The sequence below is a fragment of the Bos indicus genome, chromosome 1 (genome assembly GCF_029378745.1).
Source record: "Bos indicus isolate NIAB-ARS_2022 breed Sahiwal x Tharparkar chromosome 1, NIAB-ARS_B.indTharparkar_mat_pri_1.0, whole genome shotgun sequence".
Lineage (NCBI taxonomy): Eukaryota > Metazoa > Chordata > Mammalia > Artiodactyla > Bovidae > Bos > Bos indicus.
In genome coordinates this window covers 119,455,203-119,475,597 of record NC_091760.1, presented here as the reverse complement: position 1 = coordinate 119,475,597, position 20,395 = coordinate 119,455,203, and the positions used below count along the sequence as shown (strand labels likewise).

General features: G+C 36.5%; 1 protein-coding gene across 2 annotated transcripts in view; it reads right to left on the bottom strand.

Annotated features, from left to right (window-relative positions):
* HLTF (helicase like transcription factor) overlaps positions 1-19,790 on the bottom strand; it is a 63,490-nt gene extending 43,700 nt beyond the window's left edge. For both annotated transcript variants that reach the window (XM_019961114.2, XM_019961123.2), the window contains exons 1-8: positions 19,553-19,790; positions 18,212-18,419; positions 8,935-9,101; positions 5,718-5,851; positions 5,091-5,188; positions 3,554-3,628; positions 3,201-3,392; positions 60-155 (exon numbers count right to left, since the gene is read on the bottom strand). In XM_019961114.2, the coding sequence (XP_019816673.1) occupies positions 60-155; positions 3,201-3,392; positions 3,554-3,628; positions 5,091-5,188; positions 5,718-5,851; positions 8,935-9,101; positions 18,212-18,419; positions 19,553-19,572 (990 nt within the window). In that variant the 5' untranslated portion in view covers positions 19,573-19,790. The remainder of the gene's footprint in view (positions 1-59; positions 156-3,200; positions 3,393-3,553; positions 3,629-5,090; positions 5,189-5,717; positions 5,852-8,934; positions 9,102-18,211; positions 18,420-19,552) is intronic.
* Positions 19,791-20,395: the final 605 nt, after the last annotated feature.

Sequence of the window (20,395 nt, the reverse complement as noted above, 5' to 3'; positions counted from 1 at the left end):
CAAAATTTAAGTTTTACAATAAACCAGAGAGTTTAGAAAAAAAAACACTAATACTTTACCTTCTTCAGTTGATTTTTCTTAATTCTTTCAACAGGAAGAGACTTGCCATCATGGAAGTTGGTAAGAATCACAGCAATGGCTGTCAGAGTTTTGCCCTATAAAATGTTTTACAAAGAAAACAGGTAAGATTCTGAAACCCAGATGACCAGAAAACATTTCAAAACCAATTTTTAAATAAAGTAAGAAAATATCAAACAGCATTCAGGGCCAAAGAAGTGTGCTGATTATTATGCTAAATAATATACATATTAATGAAGTTATTTCACTGATTACATTAGCAAATGTCTTACCATTCTGTATTACTGGGAGTTATTAAATAATTTACTCTAAAACACTATAAGCATCTTTGAGAAATGTTATTTTATTGAACAACTGCCATTTAAAATTTCACATTTAACCCTGAACTAATAACTTTATCATGACACCACAACTATTTGCCTGCCATATAATTCAAAGCTAACTTAAAATGATTAGTAATTCCAGTATGAACATAAGGTCATTATTTTATTAAACTTAATTTAATTTCAAAAGTTAAAGGCTACATCTTACCAATAGAGCATAAAGGACAAGATACTTCTTTTGTATTTTTTAAAAGTAGAAATATAAAAATTTTCATTATTTTCCACTATTTTGCTGAATTTATAGTGAGCAACACAGAAATAAATCTCTTTCAAGTTGGAAGCAGTGTAAAGCAGCCATTTTCAAAGTGTGGTCCATAGCTCCTAGAAGTTCCCCCTAGGACTCTTTCAGGAGTGTGTACAGTCAAAAATATTTTGATATTACTCAAACTTTGTGTTGGATATTTGTAGTAATACCACAAAATGCAATGGTGGGCAAAGCTGCTGCTGCCGCCTTAGCATAAAACAAAGCAGTTGACACTGTACTATACCAGGAGTCAACGTATTTCTAACTAACACATACAGTAAAAAGAAAAAAAATGTTTTACTTGAAGAATGCTCTTGATAAAGCAGTACACATTCATTTTACCAAATCTCACCTCTTAAGTATGGATCTTTTAACTATTCTTGTAATAAGACGGGAAGAACACAAAATACTTCTTTTCCATACCAAAACATGAATGTTATCTAGAGAAAAATCACTTGAGACTGAATTGCAACTCAGCTAATTACCGTACATCATCATTTTCAAGTATCACCATTTTAACTTGAAAGAATGACTGACAACTAGTTATTTATGATTGAGCGCAGACATTTTCTTGAAAAATGAATAAAGTGAGCCTACGAACAAAGTGAGCCTATCAATTCCAAAGGAAAAAACTGACAATGTTTGTGGTTAATGATAAAATTTGAGCTTTTAAGCAAAATTTATATTAGAAAACTTGTATCAACACCATAAGCACAGAAGCTTCCCAAATGTAAATGCCTTTCTAATAAGATCAGAAGTAATACCCACGAACATAAAATTTTTTATATTATATAGTGAAATGTATCAACATTTGGCAGATCTGTGTAACTCAGTGAACCAATATATTCCAAATGAGCAATACCTAATGTTACAAAATCATGCATGGGTAAAATATCCATGCAATGTTCAAGCTACACCAATGAATTTTAACAGAACAGACTATAAAAAGTTCACTGACATGATATTTAATTTTTACATTATCGGAATTTCCCTGGCAGTCTAGGGGTTAAGACTCTGCACTCCCAGTGTAGTGAGCACAGGTTCAATCCCTGGGTGGGGAACTAAGATCCTGCATGTCACATGGCACAGCCAAAAAGAAAAGTTCCACATTCTAACTATTAACCTTTAATAGGGATTTCACTGGTGGTCTGGTGGTTAAGAATCCACTTTCCAATGCAGTGGATGTGGATTCGAGCCCTGGCTGAGGAACTAAGATCCCAAATGCTCAGGGGGATCTAGGCCCATGCCCCACAACTACAGAGCCCATATATATATAGAAATTATACATATGCCACAGCTACCACTTGTGGCATATATATAATGCCACAACTACCACTACTAGACAGAAGCCCACAAGCTGTAACACTGGAGTGGGTAGCCTATCCCTTCTCCAGTGGAGCTTCCCGACACAAGAATCAAACCGGGGTCTCCTGCATTGCACGTGGATTCTTTACCTGCTGAGCTACCAGGGAGGCCCTTTAATAAACTAACACTTGCTTAATTTTGATGTTCTGGCAAAGAAGATCTAGTTATCCAAAAAAACTGCATAAGTATACCTCTTTCAAATACATATCTATGTGAGGACTAATCTTCTCTGTATATCTCAATGAAAACAACAGAATGAATGAAAAAACAGGTATAAGAAATCAGCTATCAACTATTAAGCTACACATTAAAGAGACTTGCAAAAATGTAAAACAATGCCAGTTTTCTCATCAAAACTGTTTTTGTTTTGGAGTGCACTTTTCACTGAAAAATATGCTAGTTCTATTAGCAAGTAATGAGTTAAAATTAAAAATTTATTATCAAAACCAAAAAGTATAAAAACTGCTGATGTAACAAATCATGTCTTTCCTTTAATAAAACCTATAAAAGATAAGCAATCTTAAATTTCAAAAGAAATTGAGAAACATGTTTATATCATTACTGCCAATTATTTTAATTGTACCTTGGGCAAACAAGCCAAAAGAAAGAAAAAGAAGAAAAATTCAGCATTATTTTAAGTGAAAAGAAAAACTACATTCTACACTTATAGTGATATCTATTCCCATACTGGCACCAATATATTCCCATCTCTATCTACTTTAAGATTACTTCATATAAATCTTAAGTTACTGAACTTCCCTTATGCCCAGAGGAGAAGAGCCTGCCTGGAAATGCAGGGGACACAGGTTCAATCCCTGGACCAGAAAGATGGCACAGGCAGCAGGCTTAGCTAAGCACTACTAAGTCTGTGCTCTGAAGTCCACAAGCTGCAACTACGTAGCCTGTGTGCTGCAATTACTAAAGCCTGTGAGCTCTGGAGCCTGGGTTCCACTACAAGAGAAGCCACTACAATGAGAAGCCCGCTCACTTCAACTGGAGAGTAGCCCTTGCTCGCCACAAGAGAAAGCCTGTGTGCAGCAATAAAGAACCAGTGAAGTCAAATAAATAAAGTTAAAAAAAATCTTAGTTAAAAAATAAAATGTTATTAACTTAATAAAAAATGTAATTACCAAACCCATATCATCAGCTAAAATTCCTCCATGAACATTTTCTGGTCGGTCCTTTTCAGAAAAATTTGTTATTGTGTTATAGTATAAGTCACTTCGCTGTTCCCAGAATGGCGGAAGTTCTTCACTGTTTTCCCGTGAAACCATCCAAGCTAAAGCTTGTTTTTGATGTGGAAGCAATGGTGTTTCAATAGCCTATAAGAAATGCCATAAACAGAAATATAGTAAGTCCTTTCTTATAATAAACCCCACAAAGAATCTGGAAAACAGTTGATCTGATAAAAAAAAAAAAGTATATATTAATGCTACATTTTAAAATTTCAAATAGTTTTAGATATAAAATACTGGCTCAGTACCTCAGCTGGTTCCATTTCCTGAGTTTTATCATCTTCTTTTAAATCTTCAAACAATTTGTCAAACTCGGTCTTAAGCTACCATAAACAGCAACAAGAAACATAGTGAAACAAACCAATTAATAACTGCACTTAATTCAGAGACTTCTAGTCATTTAACTAAAAGAGTTGCATACCAAAGGTACATAAAATATATTAATTCTTTGAGATACTACACTGCTCTATTACAGTTGAAAAAATATGGGCTGTAGTTTGAAGTCCTGGGTTTCAGTCACAGCTCTGTCACAAATAAACCTTTATATAACTTTGGGCAAGACATTTAACTTATATGGCCCTGTATCTTATTACGGCAAAACAAACAGAATGAACTAGATTTAGAGTGTATCTAAGGTTCCTTCTGCCATTGAAATTCTATGATTCTACTAGCTGTATTCAAACCATTTTAGCAGATCCTATCAGGTATATTTGACTTTTTCAAGTAAATGACATTACATTGATTAATACTATGATCAGAAACTTGCTATGTGCAACAAAATATTACAATAATTTCAATCTTAATGCTAATTTAGTTGGTTCTTTAAACTGATCCTGTCCCAATTTTATAGTAACATATATGTGTTATAATTACTTCTGTAAATTAGCAAATAAATACAGAGCATCAGTCCAGAAGAAACCATGCCAAGTCTAAAAGTAAGGAGAAGTAATCTGGGGTTTACCCACCAGACACAGGCTCAAGCCCTTCTAACAATGAACAGAGAAAACACACTAGCTACCTTAGAATATAAAAAGGCTAACACTGGTGAGTAGAGACAAAAATTTTTTTTAATGTAATTGTGTAATTGGAAGATTGATTTCACTATTTTATATCCATTTTCCCCCAAACTGCTGCTGCTGCTGCTAAGTCGCTTCAGTCGTGTCCGACTCTGTACGACCCCAGAGACTGCAGCCCACCAGGTTCCGCCGTCCCTGGGATTCTCCAGACAAGAACACTGGAGTGGGTTGCCATTGCCTTCTCCAGTTCCCCCAAACTAAACCAATATAATTCCCTGGTGGCTTAGACGGTAAAGCGTCTGCCTGCAATGTGGGAGATCCAGGTTCGATCCCTGGGTTGGGAAGATCCCCTGGAGAAGGAAATGGCAACCCACTCCAAGTACTCTTGCCTAGAAAATTCCATGGATGGAGGAGCCTGCTGGGCTACAGTCCATGGGGTCACAAAGAGTCAGACTGAGTGACTTCACATACTTCACATAACCCAATGTAATAGTATCCTGGATCACAAAGTAGACAAAAATAAGAAAAAGACTAAGGCCTAAGATTTGGAACTAGTTTTTTGTAGCATTGAATTTGCAATCTTACTGAAGGAATAAGTTTCAAGCTTCAATTTTTTAAAAATTATGGACACTTAAAATTTTTCAAGTAATACAAAAACATCAAAGCATAAATCACTAACACTAGCACATGCATACTTATCTCATTTTTAAACATCAATCTTCAACATTTAAAATTCACTTTCAGGTTACAAAATTTTAAAAAAGAACACCTGTTCAGTTGTCATCTGTACTGCAGCATGAACTGGCATACTGTAGCTTGGTCCAGCTCTTCCAGAGCCCCAACCACTTTCCAAACTGAACCCTAAAGCTGTAATTTACAAAATGAAAAGAATACAAAATTATATTTTAGTAAATTGTTTTTAAAGCTTGTCTAATAAGCTAAATTAAAACTTTCCTTAATACACGTTTTAAACATTTTAAAGGTAAATTTCCTAGGTCATTCAAAAAATACATTAAAAGAATTGCACATGATTTGAACTTCTGAAACACAAATAATACTTTTTCATTCTCTATTAGGAAATTCTTTTTGTCTATTACTTATTAAAAAGAATGTTTAAAATCGGGGATTTCCAGGTATTATCACTGGGGGAAATCTGGGGAGGGCCCTCCCTGTACATTCTTCTGTGTATGTGTGCAACCTCCTATGAATCTATTGTTACTTCAAAATAAAGAAAAAAAATTCAGGGATGTCCTTAAAAATAGTCCTAAAAAAGAACTTGGAGGCTTCAGCAATAATTAGTCAACCAAACTCAAAACTATTACTTAAGAAAATAAATGTTTTATAATTCTGGCATCTTACAGTATCAAAATAATAGTATATTAAACCCTAAACTTACATTTTGGTGCAGGTCCCAATTTAAATCCATGTTTCTTTAACTCATCTAAAACTGCTTTTCTATTTTCTTCTTTTCCCCAAAATGTCATTTGCAGAGGCATGGTAAAAGTATTGTTTGCACCAAAAGGAACTACCCTATTATAATTAAGGGAAAAAAACGAGAAGTTAGTAGAGTTATTTTTTTACATTTAATTTTAAGTCCTATTAAGAATCATGTTAAATAACTGTCACATGCAAATTTTACATGGAAGTAAAACAGAAAGAGATTGTGAAGGACAGAGAAGCCTGGAGTGCTACAGTCCATGGGGTTGCAGAGTCGGACATGATAGCAACTGATCAACCACAACAAAAAGGAACTAACTGGGCAGACTAGCAAGAAAAAGAACATGGAGGAGGACCAACAATGAGAAGGAAAGGGCAGTTTTTAGGATCAGAATGCCAGAAGAAACTAAGATGGGATAAAAGTGTTTAAATACATAAGATAACCTATTACCAAGGTTGTAAGATAAGTAAAATAGTAAGTTTACTTGAGAAGGTAGAGCTTTCACTAACAGAACCACTGTGTGTAGCAACTCAATCTGAGAAAATGGGGAATGATTTCAAAGAATTATTTCTGATTCAGGATTCACTGAAAGTTTACTCTCAACATCTGAAAAACTTGAGAAAGGAAATGAATTGAAAAAGGAGAAAACAAGTAAACAAGTGAGAAGACACTGCTAAGTATTTATCTTCCAAACTCACCTTTAAATATTCTAAACAATCTACACTAAAATTTAGATCACAAATACAAATGCATATAAAATACAACCAAGGACACTGAATTTTAAAAAAGGAACAGGTGGTAAAACTAAGAAGGGATATGCCTAATTAACGCAACAGCTACTACCTGCTGCTGCTAAGTCGCTTCAGTCGTGTCCGACTCTGTGCGACCCCATAGGCGGCATCTCACCAGCTCCCCCGCCCCTGGGATTCTCCAGGCAAGGACACTGGAGTGGGTTGCCATTTCTTTCTCCAATGCATGAAAGTGAAAGGTGAAAGTGAAGTCGCTCAGTCGTATCCAACTCTTAGCGACCCCATGGACTGCAGCCTACCGGGCTCCTCCGTCCATGGGATTTTCCAGGCAAGAGTACTGGAGTGGGGTGCCATTGCCTTCTCCAACTACCTAGCTCCAGTCAAATGATGTCAAGTGGAAATGAGTATCCTGCATTACCAGATCTTCCATTTATCAAGAGAAAATTTTGTAAATAATGTTTTATAATTAGGGAAAAAATAATATGCATAAAATGCAGAATGTCCAGATATTTTAATACTGGAAATAACTGAAAAAATTTAAACACTGTGCAGGCAAAATCAAACTCATCTGGAACTGATCACAGCCTATCAGCTTACAACCAGATTTAAACAAACATTCCCAAACTTCTAAAACCAATACACTAAAAGGCTTTTTTTTCTCCTCAAAAAAATTAGAGATACCAAGGGAACATTTCATGCAAAGATGGGCACAATAAAGAACAGAAATGGTACGGACCTAACAGAAGCAGAAGATATTAAGAAGAGGTGGCAAGAATACACAAAAGAACTATACAAAGAAGATAACCACCAAAGATAACAAAGAAGATAAACCCAGATAACCACAATGGTGTGATCAGTCACCTAGAGCAAGACATTGTGGGCAAAGTCAGGTGGGCCTTAGGAAGCACCACTACAAACAAAGCTAGTAGAAGTGATGAAATTCCAGCTGAGCTATTTCAAAGACTAAAAGATGATGCTGTGAAAGTGCTGCACTCAATATGCCAGCAAATTTGGAAAACTCAGCAGTGGCCACAAGACTGGAAAAGGTCAGTTTTCACTCCAATCCCAAAGAAGGGCAATGCCAAATAATGTTCAAATTACTGCACAATTAAACTCATTTCACACATTAGCATGGTCATGCTCAAAATGTTCCAAGCTAAGCTTCAACAGTATGTGAACCAAAAACTTCTGGATATACAAGCTGGATTTAGAAAAGGCAGAGGAACCAGAGATCAAATTGCCAAGATCCACTGGATCATAGAAAAAGCAAGAGAATTCCAGAAAAACATCTGCTTCATTGACTATGCTAAAGCTTGTATGGATCACAACAAACTAGAAAATTCTTCAAGAGATGGGAATACCAGACCACCTTACCTGCCTCCTGAGAAATATGTACACAGGTCAAGAACCAACACTCAGAACAGGACATGAAACAATCGACTGGTTCCAAACTGGGAAAGGAGTATATCAAGGCTGTATATTGTCACCCTGTTTATTTAACTTATATGCAGAGTACATCATGCAAAATGCCAGGCTGGATGAAGCACAAGCTGGAATCAAGATTGCTGGGAGAAATATGAATAACCTTACACATGCAGATAATACCATCCTTATGGCAGAAAGCAAAGAGAAACAAAAGAGCCTCTTGATGAAAGTGAAAGAGGAGTGAAAAAGCTGGCTTAAAACTCAACATTCAAAAAACTAAAATCATGGCAGATAAAAGTCCATCTAGTTAAAGCTATGGGTTTTTCCAGTAGTCACATATGGATGTGAAAGTTGGACCATAAAGAAGGCTGAGTGCTGAAGAACTGATGCTTTTGCACTGTGGTGTTGGAGAAGACTCAAGAGAGTCCCTTGGAGAGCAAGAAGATCAAACCAGTCAATCGTAAGGAAAATCAACCCTGAATATTCACACTGGATGAACTCATGCCAAAGCTGAAGCTCCAATACTTTGGCCAACTGATACAAAGAGCCCACTCATTGGAAAAGACCCTGATGCTGGGAAAGATAGAAGCCAGGAGGAGAAGGAAACAGCAGAGGATGAGATGGTTGGATGGCATCACTGACTCAATGGACATGAGTTTGAGCAAGCTCTGGGAGGTGGTAAAGGACAGGGAAGCCTGGCGTGCTGCAGTCCATGGGGTCGCAAAGAGTCAGACATGACTGAGTGACTGAACAACAACAAAAAGGCTTTTTTCTTAAAAGATTGTGTGGACTTTCTAATATTTGAGCCAAATTTACCAGGAAAGTGAGGGAATAGCTATTTGATGGCTAGGGTACTGCAGGCAGATGATAAAATTAAAATATTTACTGAACATATACTAAAAGTATGGTGACAGAAGTTGTCAGAGCAACTATACATATCCTTAAATTCCAAGATCACCACAATTCACAATTATTAAAACTAAACTCCAAAAGTGCATTACCCTTCAATTTGTGCCAATTTGTTGTCCATGATATAGGCCAAGGCAGCTGCAAGATCTTTCTTTATATGACCAACCTGATTTCCATTCACATTGTTTACTTTAATTGCATTCTTATCATAGGGGTTAGTCGGCTCTCGTTGTAATGCAACCATTTCATTATTATTAACCTAATAAAAATAAACAGATATGTTATAAATAATATATGATAGATTTCTTCATTGTACTTTATCTGGGATTTCCATTCATTTTTTTAATGCTTGCTGAATAACACCACACATAAGAAATGTACATTTTCTTAGACTCAAATTTCTATAGAAATATTAGAGAATATATTTTAAAATAACTCTTTTGCAGTATTTTCCTAATTTACATTAATTGGAAAGTTAACAAATCCTTGATATATAAAAGGTATAATCAAAACTAACAGATACACATTATATAAAATTCCCAACATAACTTCAAAAACAGATAATCTCTTGAATGCTTATTACATACCAAACACTGTTCTAAGTACCTTATACGGATTGGCTTTCAAAATTGTCACAACCCTACTGATAGATCTTATCATTATCTCCATCTTGCAGATGAAGACACTAAAGCACAGGAAAGTTAAGTAACTTGTCCAAGGTCATAAAGTTAATAAGTAGCAGAGCTTAGAATTTGAATCCAGCAGGCTGGTTCCTAAGCCTAAGTTCTCCAGAATCTGAAAGGGGAAAAAGGTATTAATTGTAAGTCCGATTGGAAGTGGATCAAGAAAACACATCCAGCCTTCAACTCCTGCCATTATCTGATCCCACTTAATTAAAAACTACCAATTTTCTAATTGAAAGATTTCCAAAAATTGTCTCTTCCATAAAAGCAATAAAAAATCTGGCAAAAACTGAATCAACTTTTTCAGAACTCTGGAAACTAACCTAAGTGTCACAGAAACCTGGGGAGTCTTAATTCAAGAAAACAGCTGAATATGAATGCCCTAGTCTCATCTCCAGCTCTCAGTTCATGACAGCCTTTTAAAGTAGAACAACCTGCCAGAATTCTCAGTACAGCCTGGTAGTTACCAGAGTAAGCATACTGAAGCAGAATCTTTCAAAGACTCATTTCTATAGAATTGTCATTTGACTGGTATGGTGGTTCTCTAGAAGACTTTCACTTACAAAGCTGTTTCTGCTTGACCTCTGAACTCATCCAATACATAAAACCTTCTTCCTTGGGTGGGTGTTTATAAAAAACAATTTTACAGGGACCTCCCTGGTGGTCCAGTGGTTAAGACTCCACACTCCCAACACAGGGGCCCAAGTTCAATCCCTGGTTAGGGAACTACATCCAACATGCCACAACTAAGAACTAGTACAGCCACGTAAATAAATAAAAATATATTTTTTTTAAATTTATAAGCAATGATTAATAGCTGAGGCAAACAAAACAATAACCAAAGAGTTTAAAAGGAAAAAGCGGAAAATAAGATGTCCATAGGGGCTTTGAAAAGCTCCAGCATATTCCTGGAAATCTAGAAGGGCAAAAGCAAGCACATGGCTATTTGCATGCCCAGCATTGTGCACATGTTCAAGAAAGACCTGAGAGGCCCTAAACTCTTACCTCTGGCTAAACTTGAAGATCTCAACAGGCAGAAAATAAAGGCTAAGGCACAGTTGTCGACTATCAGTCTGAGTGTCGAAGGAGTGCCCCAAATGCACACAGGTCCTCTCAGTAAAGACTGGGAAATTTACTGGTTCTAATTCAATCATTAGCTGACCACTAAGCTAACCAAATACAGCTATCAGTCGCCACAGACAGCAAAAACTTTTACAAGGTTAATTTAGAAAAGTTACTAAACAAACAACAATTACTAAAATCAATAACCACCAGCAACTATGGGGAGAAGGAAGAATGTGATTTTGAAAGTTGCCACATTATTTTTGTTGTTGTTCACATTCTTTATCTCACGTAGATTATTCTTTTAACTGAAGTATAGTTGATTTACACTGCTGTGGTAGTTTCAGGTGTAGAGCAGTGATTCAGTTATACATATATATTTGTGTGTATATATATATACATACCGGAGAAGGCAATGGCACCCCACTCCAGTACTCTTGCCTGGAAAATCCCATGGACAGAGGAGCCTGGTAGGCTGCAGTCCATGGAGTCGCTAGGAGTCAGACACAACTAAGCGACTTCACTTTCACTTTTCACTTTCATGCATTGGAGAAGGAAATGGCAACCCACTCCAGTGCTCTTGCCTGGAGAATCCCAGGGACGAGGGAGCCTGATGGGCTGCCGTCAATGGGGTCGCACAGAGTCGGACATGACTGAAGTGACTTACCATAGCATAGCATAGCATATATACATACACACATATTTATATGTATAAAATCTATTATTTTTCATATTCTTTTCACTTAAAAGTCATTACAAAATATTGTGTACCGTTCCCTGTGCTATATGGTAGGTCCTTCTTGGTTCTATAGTAGTGTGTACATTTTAATCCCAAACTCCTAATTTCTCTCTCCCCAAACTTCCCCTTTGGTAACTATGTCTTTGGACCTATTTCTGTTTTGTAAATAAGTTCATTTTTATCTTTTTTTTTTAGATTCCATGTATAAGTGATATCATATGATACTTGTCTTTCTCTGTCAGGTTTACTTCACTTAGCATGATAATCTTTAGGTCCATCCATGTTGCTGCAAATGGCCTTATTTCATTCTTTCTTATGGCTGCGTAATATTGCATTGTACAGATATACTACATTTTCTTTATCCATCCATTTGTTGATTGACATTTAGGTTGCTTCCATGTCCTGGCTATTGAAAATACCGCTGCGATGAACATTAGGTTGCACAAATCTTTTCAAATTATAGTTTTCCTCAGATATATGTCCAGGAGTGGGACTGCAGGATATGATTTACAGTTGTCACATTATGCAAAGTGTCTAATTTTCAACAACCAAAAAAAACATGAGACATGCAAAGAAATGAGAAAGTATATCCACACATAGGAGAAATGCTATCAATTACCTATCCCCCAGGAAGTACAGATAACAACTAGAAAAAACTTAAAGTTTTAATTTTAAATATGTTCAAAGACCTAAAGCAAACCATTTCTAAATAACTAAAGGAAAGCATGAGAAATTTCCTGACATACAGAAATCTGGAGTCAAAAAAGTATATAGTTAACGAAGTTTAAAATTCACTAGAGAGGACCAAACAGCAGATATGAGCAGGCAGAAGAAAGAATCAGTAAAGCTGATGATAGGTCAATTGAGACTATAATGTCTGAGGAAAAGTTAGAGGAACAGAAAGAAAAAAGAATGAAGAAACATGAACAGATCCTATGGGACAACAGCAGCATACCAACACACACAGAATCTCAGAAGGAGAGAAGAAAAAAGGTAGAGAATACATGTGAAGAAGTCATAGCCAAAAACTTCCCAAATTTGATGAGAAAAACATTAATCTACATATTTAAGAAACTGAACAAATTCCAGGTAGAAAACACTTAGACTTCAAACCCAGACACATCATAATCAAACTGTGGAAAGAACACTGAAAACAACAGAAAGAAGCAACTCGTCACATACAGGGGCTCCTCAAGAAGATTAACAATTGATTTCTCACCAGAAACCATAGAGGCCAGAATACAGTGGGATAACTTCTCAAAGTGCTAAAAGGAAAAAACTCAACCAAGAATTCTTTATCTGGCAAAACTATCCTTCAAAAATAAAGAAGAAATTAAGACTTCCCAGACAAACAAAAACTGAGAGAATCTATCACTTGCTGACTGCTCCACAAGAAATATTAAAAGACCTTCAGGCTGAAATCAAAGCCACTAGACAGTAACATTTGTGAATATATGAAGAAATAAAAAGCACAAGTAAAGGTAAAAGTAAACACAGGTAAATGTAAAAGACAGTATGAAATTTCTGGTTGTAACTTTTTTCACCTCACTGATTTAAAAGGACATATAACAATCATTTTAAACCTGTACTGATGAATATACAATGTATATAAAGATTTAATTTGTATGATAACAGCACAGAAGAGTGGGGAAGAAGACAATGGAACTATTTTAAAGCAAAGTTTTTATAAACAATTAAAAGTAAGTTAGCACAAATCCAAACTTATGAATTAAGATAACTACAATTCCCATGGGCATTAGTAGTTAGTAGTAGTTTCTTAGTAGTACGAAACAACTCAAAATATAGAACAAAAGAAACAAGAAGGGAACTATTATATATTTAACACAAAAGAAGACAGTAATGGAGGCCAGACCCAAGGGTTATATATTGCATGATTCTTTTTATATGAAATGTCTAAAGTAAGTAAATCCACAGAAACAGAACATAAATTAATGGATGCCATGGGCTAAGAGAAGAGAGAAATAAGGAGTGATTACTTATAATAGTAATGCTGCTGCTGCTAAGTCACTTCAGTAGTGTCTGACTCTGTGCGACCCCATAGACAGCAGCCCACCAGGCTCCCCCGTCCCTGGGATTCTCCAGGCAAGAACACTGGAGTGGGTTGCCATTTCCTTCTCCAATGCATGAAAGTGAAAAGTGAAAGGGAAGTCGCTCAGTCGTGTTCGACTCTGTGTGACCCCATGGACTACCGCCTACCAGGCTCCTCCGTCCATGGGATTTTCCAGGTAAGAGTACTGGAGTGGGGTGCCATTGCCTTCTCTGTATAATAGTATACTATAAAAGTAATAGTATAAAGTTTTTTGGAATGATGAAAATATTTTGGAATCAGACAGTGGGGATTCAACCTTGTGAATATCTAAAAACCACTGAATTGTATACTTAAAAATGATAAATTTTATGGTATGTGAATTACCTCAATTCTTTAAATTGCCTGAAAAATATGCAGGAAAGCTGCTTAAATCTCCCAGTATCTGTCTACTGACTTAAGAGACTACAGTCTAACTATCCAGATTATCAGACAAATATTACTCCTTCAAGATATTCTGTGAGGCATAACTCTGTTTTCTACCACCCCACCTTCCCCATGCCACTATTAAAGCATGATCTTCTTTAAACCATATTAATGCAAATTACAGGAAATATATAACCAAAAAGTAGGGCAAAATGTGGAGACTATAAAAACGAAGAAAATATGATCCAAGCACAAGACAAAAAAGGCTATATTAAAACAAGATTAAGACAACAAAAAGAATAAGGACTAATTATAACAGTATTTTTAGACAAGAAATAATCTACTTTATTATAAAGACTTTGAAGGGTCAAGAAATTAAAAATGTAAACATAAGCAAATGGAAAACATTTTTAAAGTTAAAAATGTATAATGCCAATATTAAATAACAAAACCTAGGAGATACAGCCAATGCAGTACTTTGAAGAAAATTTAAAAGATTAAAAGCTTTTATTATTAAAATTAAGCATTCAAATCAAGAATCCAAAAATAAAATAAAATGAACCTAAGGAAAATAGGATAACAGAATATATAAATCAATGAAGAAAGATGATAATCATTAAAAAAATTCAAGAAAGATTATAGGAAAAGATGAAACAGACAAATCTCTATTGAGGCTAATCAATAAAAAATAAGAATAGACACAAATACATAACACAAACAATGAAAACAGGAATACAACCATAAACATACTCAAAATATTTTTAAGTATAAATGACTATTATGCAAATTTTGTGGCAATAAATTTGAAAATATAAATGGACGCTTTTCAATAAAAATATAAATTGCTGAAACTGACTCAAGAAGTATCTTAATTATGTTGTTTGAATGAAACCAGACTTAAAAAGTACATATTGTATGATTCAACGCATATGAAGCTCTTGAGAATTCCCTGGCAGTCTAGTGGTTAGGACTCCATGCTTCCACTGCAGGGGTCACAGGTTTGACCCCTGGGCATGGAACTAAGATCCTACATGACTCAGGGAACACCACAAAAAAACAAAAAATAAAATAATGTATATGAAGTTCTAGAACAGGCTAAACCATCTACAGTGATAGAAATCAGACTGGTGGTTCTTAGGGCAAAGGCAGGGATGAATGACTGCAACAGAATACAAGGGAACTTTCAGAGGTAATGGAAATGATCTATATGTTGATGGGGTAATGATTATTAGGTATATATATTTGTTTAAAACTCAGAATCATGTATTTACAATGTTTGCATTTAAAAAATATATATAAATCACATCTCAATAAAGCATAAAAAAGTTGAAAATAATAAATAATAAAAAAGTATACAAAGATAAATACCTCAATTTTTATTTCAATATTTTTATCAGTGATCAACTCCAAAATGTCCATCAAGAAAATAAAAGATACAATAAATATTTGTATTGAAAAGACATTATTCCTAATATTTTACTTTAAAAAAGGTGATAATATATATAATACAACCCTCATTTTTGTTAATATATAATAAGATTGCAATTTATATGCATATGCTCTCAAATTAAAGTGTGGAAGACATAACAAAGTAAGTTGTGGTTCTGGACTGAGGGAGACTCACTACTTTTTTTTTTTAGCCATTTTAAAATAATAAATGTGTAGTACTTATAAAATAATACACACTTTATGAAATTAAAAAATTAAGCAATAATAAATTTTAGTCAGTCCAAATCAGCCCATCACATTTTTAATAGCTTACCAGTGTCACAGAAATTATTCTAAGATCAACAAATAGTGATTGTTCTATAATAAAAAACAACCATGATTTAATGGTTGTTTAAATTTAAAAACAATATTTAGTTTGGAAAAATTTCACAAATCTAAAATAGGAAAGTTCTGAAATGAGTATGAGAGCTGGAGAACAGATGGGATACATGAACTGAGAACTGATAGACTTCAGGAAAAAAACAGAAAAGAAAAACTACTTCAGAATTAAAGAATAGGGATTCCCCTGGTGGTCCAATGGTTATGACTCTGTGCTTCCATTGAAGGAGCACAAGTTCAAAGCCTGGTTGGGGAACTAAGATTCTGCCTGTCACACAGTGTAGTCAAAAAAAAAAAAAGTAGTATACAGAATTAAAGAATAAAGTAGAAAGAACACAAAAGTGAACACATCTTGTTAAAAAAAAAATGGTAAGGGAAATAAATGATGAAAAGAGCAAAGTGAAAAAACATGATAAAAATGACCTCAGAGGAAGTAATTGGCATATGTATATGCACAGAAGATCTAATACAGAAAGAGTAGAATGGAGTACTCTGAAGAAAAAAACAAGCTTTGAAACAAAAACCATTTAAAACTATAATTAGGACTTTCCTAGTGGTCCAGTGGTTAAGAATCTGCCAATGCAAGGAACACGGGTTTGATTTCTGGTCTGCGAAGATCCCACTTGTTGAGGGGCAACTAGGCCTGTATGCCACAATTACTGAGATTGCACTCTAGAGACTGTGCTCCGAAATAAGAAAAGTCACCGCAGTGAGAAGCCCAGGTACCACAACTACATAAAGTCCATGCACAGCAACGAAGATCCAGGGCAGCCAAAAAAAGAAAAACTATAATTAAAGTTTTCTGAAATAGAAGAAAACAGTTACAGAACAATCAACACTAAGACATTCCCTAATGAAAATTACGGGACTTCTAATTCACTTATATAGGAGAGAAATTATATTGGCATTTCACCAACAATATCTTATACAACGTCAAGATAGCATGGGCTTCCCTGGTGGCTTGTAGTGAAGAGTCCACCTCCAATGCAGGAGACATAAGTTCAATCCTTGATATCAGAGCCCAGGAACCACAACTCCTGAGCCCACTTGCCCCAGCAATTGAAGCTCATGCATCCCAGAGCACATGCTCTGCAATAAGATAAGCCACCACAATGAGAAACCTGTGCACCACAACTAAAAAGTTGCCCCCACTCTCTGCAAATAGAGAAAAGTCCATGCAGCAACAAAGATACTTCACAGGCAAAAATAAATACAATTTTTTTAAAAAAGATATCATGGATAGAAAATATGAGTCAAGGATTTTATATTCAACCAAACTGTCCTTGAAGCGTATCACAATTACAAATATACAAAATCTCAGGAAATATTGTTGCTTCTTAAGGAATCTCCTAGACAACACACTTCAACACATTTCAGACAACCACAAAATGATTTGAGAAGCTCTAATATTATAAAGAAAATACGAGAGGACAAAACACTAGACAAATGGAATTCTTCCCCAAGGAATCTCCTGCAGAACATACTTTACACAACCAAAAAATGATTTGAGAAGCTTCAACATAAGAAAAATATGGGAGAATGAAAGAACTGGTAAATCAAATTTCCATAGAACAATATAAGCAGCTTATGCAATAAATCAATGACATAAAACAAAGAGTAGGGAGGTGATTTACATAACAACCAAAGATACTATTATTAACTTGTTTTGATCCTAATTCAAAAAAAATTAATTATAAAAAGACATTTTAACCAATTAAGAAAACTGGTCATGTATTAGCTATTGGATATAACAGGGAATTATTATTAATTTTACTAAGTACAACAATGATGTAAGAAAATGTCTGCCATTTTTTAGAGATACACACTTAAATGTGTAAAGTGATACAGTTGGAATTTTTAGTACCAAAGGAAAAAAGTGATGAAGCAAATGTGCAAAAAAATTGTTAACTACTGAATCTGGATCATGGGTACATGGAAGTTTACTGTATTATTCTACTTTTATGCCTATCTGAAATTTTTCAAAATTAAAAAAACTAGAGATATACCATGCAGATAACACAGAGGCATACTAGGCAACCATAACAAAGACAACTGTTTTCTCTGTCTTTGTCTCTGTTCTCTCACTCACACACACACACAAAGCAGAGAATAGAGACACAAAAAGAGAAACACAGGAAGAAAGAAAAGGACCTAAAAAAGACAAGTCCCATATGTAGCATGAAATGATCTTCCTAACTTAAAAAAAAAAGTGTAGAAATGGGCTCAGGGACAGGAGAAGAGAAAACAATTAACTGATTTAGAAGTCACTTTGCAAACAATTATCTATGCTTTTTGGGCAAATCATTTAACCTTCCTGAGCTTTAGTTCTTCAGTTCCTGAAATGGGATAATAAGTGTTCCATCCACCACAGAGACAGTGTAGTGATCAAATGAGACTACACAGGAAACAGTGCTTTGTATACTGTAACCATGATATAAAAGAAATAGAACATTAATAATTATTTGTTATCTCTTGCCCAGATATATTTCAATTATTTAAATATTTACTGCACATATCACCTAATTCTTATTTTCTAGGTTAATAACATCACATCACATCAACTTAATATCTAATACTATACTCACTACTCCTGTGTAGTAGCGTAGTCCAACAACATGGCCTCTCAAAGTTCCAAATAAAACTGAATCTAACTCTTCATCACTTGTTAGGAAGTCATCTGGAGGAATAATATCTTGAAATTCAAAACGAGGAAAGAAAGTTGGATATGAGAGTCGTGGAAAATTTCCATGGACTCCATACTGGACAGTCTGCAAGTACTTCCAAACAGGATCTCTATTAAAAAAAAAAGGGGGGGGGGGGGCACAAAAATATAATATTTAACCAAACAGTCCTCAAAGACCATACCATATTTAAAAGCCAATTGCTTTCTCACACTTTATTTCAACAAAAAAAATCTAATATGGGAAGTGCTGTACAGAGATGAATCTGCTCTGGCTAAAGCAAGGATTGGAGTGAGTGGGGGAGGTTTCTAGAAACCCTACCTGTTCAATAATGCGTCTTCTACCCACAGGTATTCAAAGTGAAAACACCAATAAGGGTTCACAAACCTTTCTTAGTCACAATCACTTACTTAAACTGAAAAATTATGTGATGTCTGTAATTAATTTTACACCAAAATTTCAATATTGAGCTAGAAGAAACTCGAAAATATAGAACTATTTTTTACATGAAGCCACTTACAGCTTTACAAATAATACATTCAGCATCCATTACTCGAATTCCCCTCGAAGAGAACCCTTCTTTTATTCAGGTATCTAAACCGTGCCATCATGGGAAGCTTACCCCAAGCCTCCCACTCCCGTTGGTTAAAGGGTAACCTCAACCCTTAGATCGAGAACTGTTTCCGGAACGAATATGTAAACCGAATCGGACAATGAAAACTAACAGGCAGTTGGCTGGGGCCTTCCAGAAAGCTTCCACTTTTCTGGAATGGATAGAAGCTATTTCCCCTGCGTTTTCCTCGAACGTCGCGAACACCGCTTTTGGCTCCTCTGCAGATAGATATTTGCACGTCTGTGCATACACATCAACTGCGAGGTGCTTGGGGAGAAGCTGTCTTACCCAGCCCTTTCTGCCGAGCACAATGCCCAGCGCACAGTGGGTACCTGATAGGTGTTTCGTGGAATAAAGCACAGGTTGAGACCCCGGGTAAGGAGTGAGCTTAGAGCCCCAGGTTCCCCAAATCCCTTGACAGATATTTCCCCAAGGCTCTAGCAGGAGACTCGCCCGAGGATCCTCCCCTCTGCATTTATTTCTCCCGCGGCTATACGAGCCGCCAGCAGGACGAACAACAGTTGCACAGCTCGCACCCCGAAGGAGAAGGAAACGCTGGGAAGGTCAGGTTCATTTCAGAACTCCGCTAGACGGTTACCGCCGGCGCCCCACCCCCCCTCCGCCCCCTTCACCTCTTGAACATCCAGGACATGGCGCTGAGTGCGTGACGAGCGGAACACTCAGACGCCCAGGATCGTTCTCAAGCCGCCTAAATAAGCCTCCTTCCAGGCCTCGCGGCCGAAAAGCCGGTGACAAGTTCCGAGCGCCGGAGCGACAGCCTACTCCACGAGAGTAAGACGCCCCGAAATCTGGTCAGACGTCTACAGTACCGTCTGCTTCCAGCAACAATTTGAGTGACTAGCGACGCATTGTGACTGGCATCCGGAAAGTCCAATCCCAAGGAGGGACCTACGGAGGTAAACCAATCAAAGCAAAGGAGGGAGGGTAACTCCGCCCCGCGCAGCGATTCAAAGACTGGGGGGTGGTCCCAGCTGCAAGGGTGGTTCCATCCGGGTTCTTCCCCGCCTGCAAGACAGGGCGCGGGAAAGCCACGCGGGCCCAGTAGCACGAGTGTGGTGTTCAAGGCATCCGCGGTTCGTCTGATTAGCCACCTCAAACAGAGGGCGACAACTCCCCTTTCCGCTATTTTCCTCAAGCCATAAGCCTCGGCCCCATTTTTCAGGCCTTACCTCATCCTCATCCTAATTTTCTCTTCATCTGATGGCATCACTGACGCGATGGACGTGAATTTGAATGAACTCCGGGAGCTGGTGATAGACAGGGAGGCCTGGCGTGCTGCAATTCATGGGGTCGCAAAGAGTCGGACACGACTGAGCGACTGAACTGAACTGAACTGAACTGAATGTGACATGTGGTAGGGACTTCCAGTCAATAAGCTCCGCACTTTACGAACCCTACCAGCCAGATCCTTCACTTCGTTTTCTGTGGTGAATCCGGGTAGTTGCCCTCAAAAT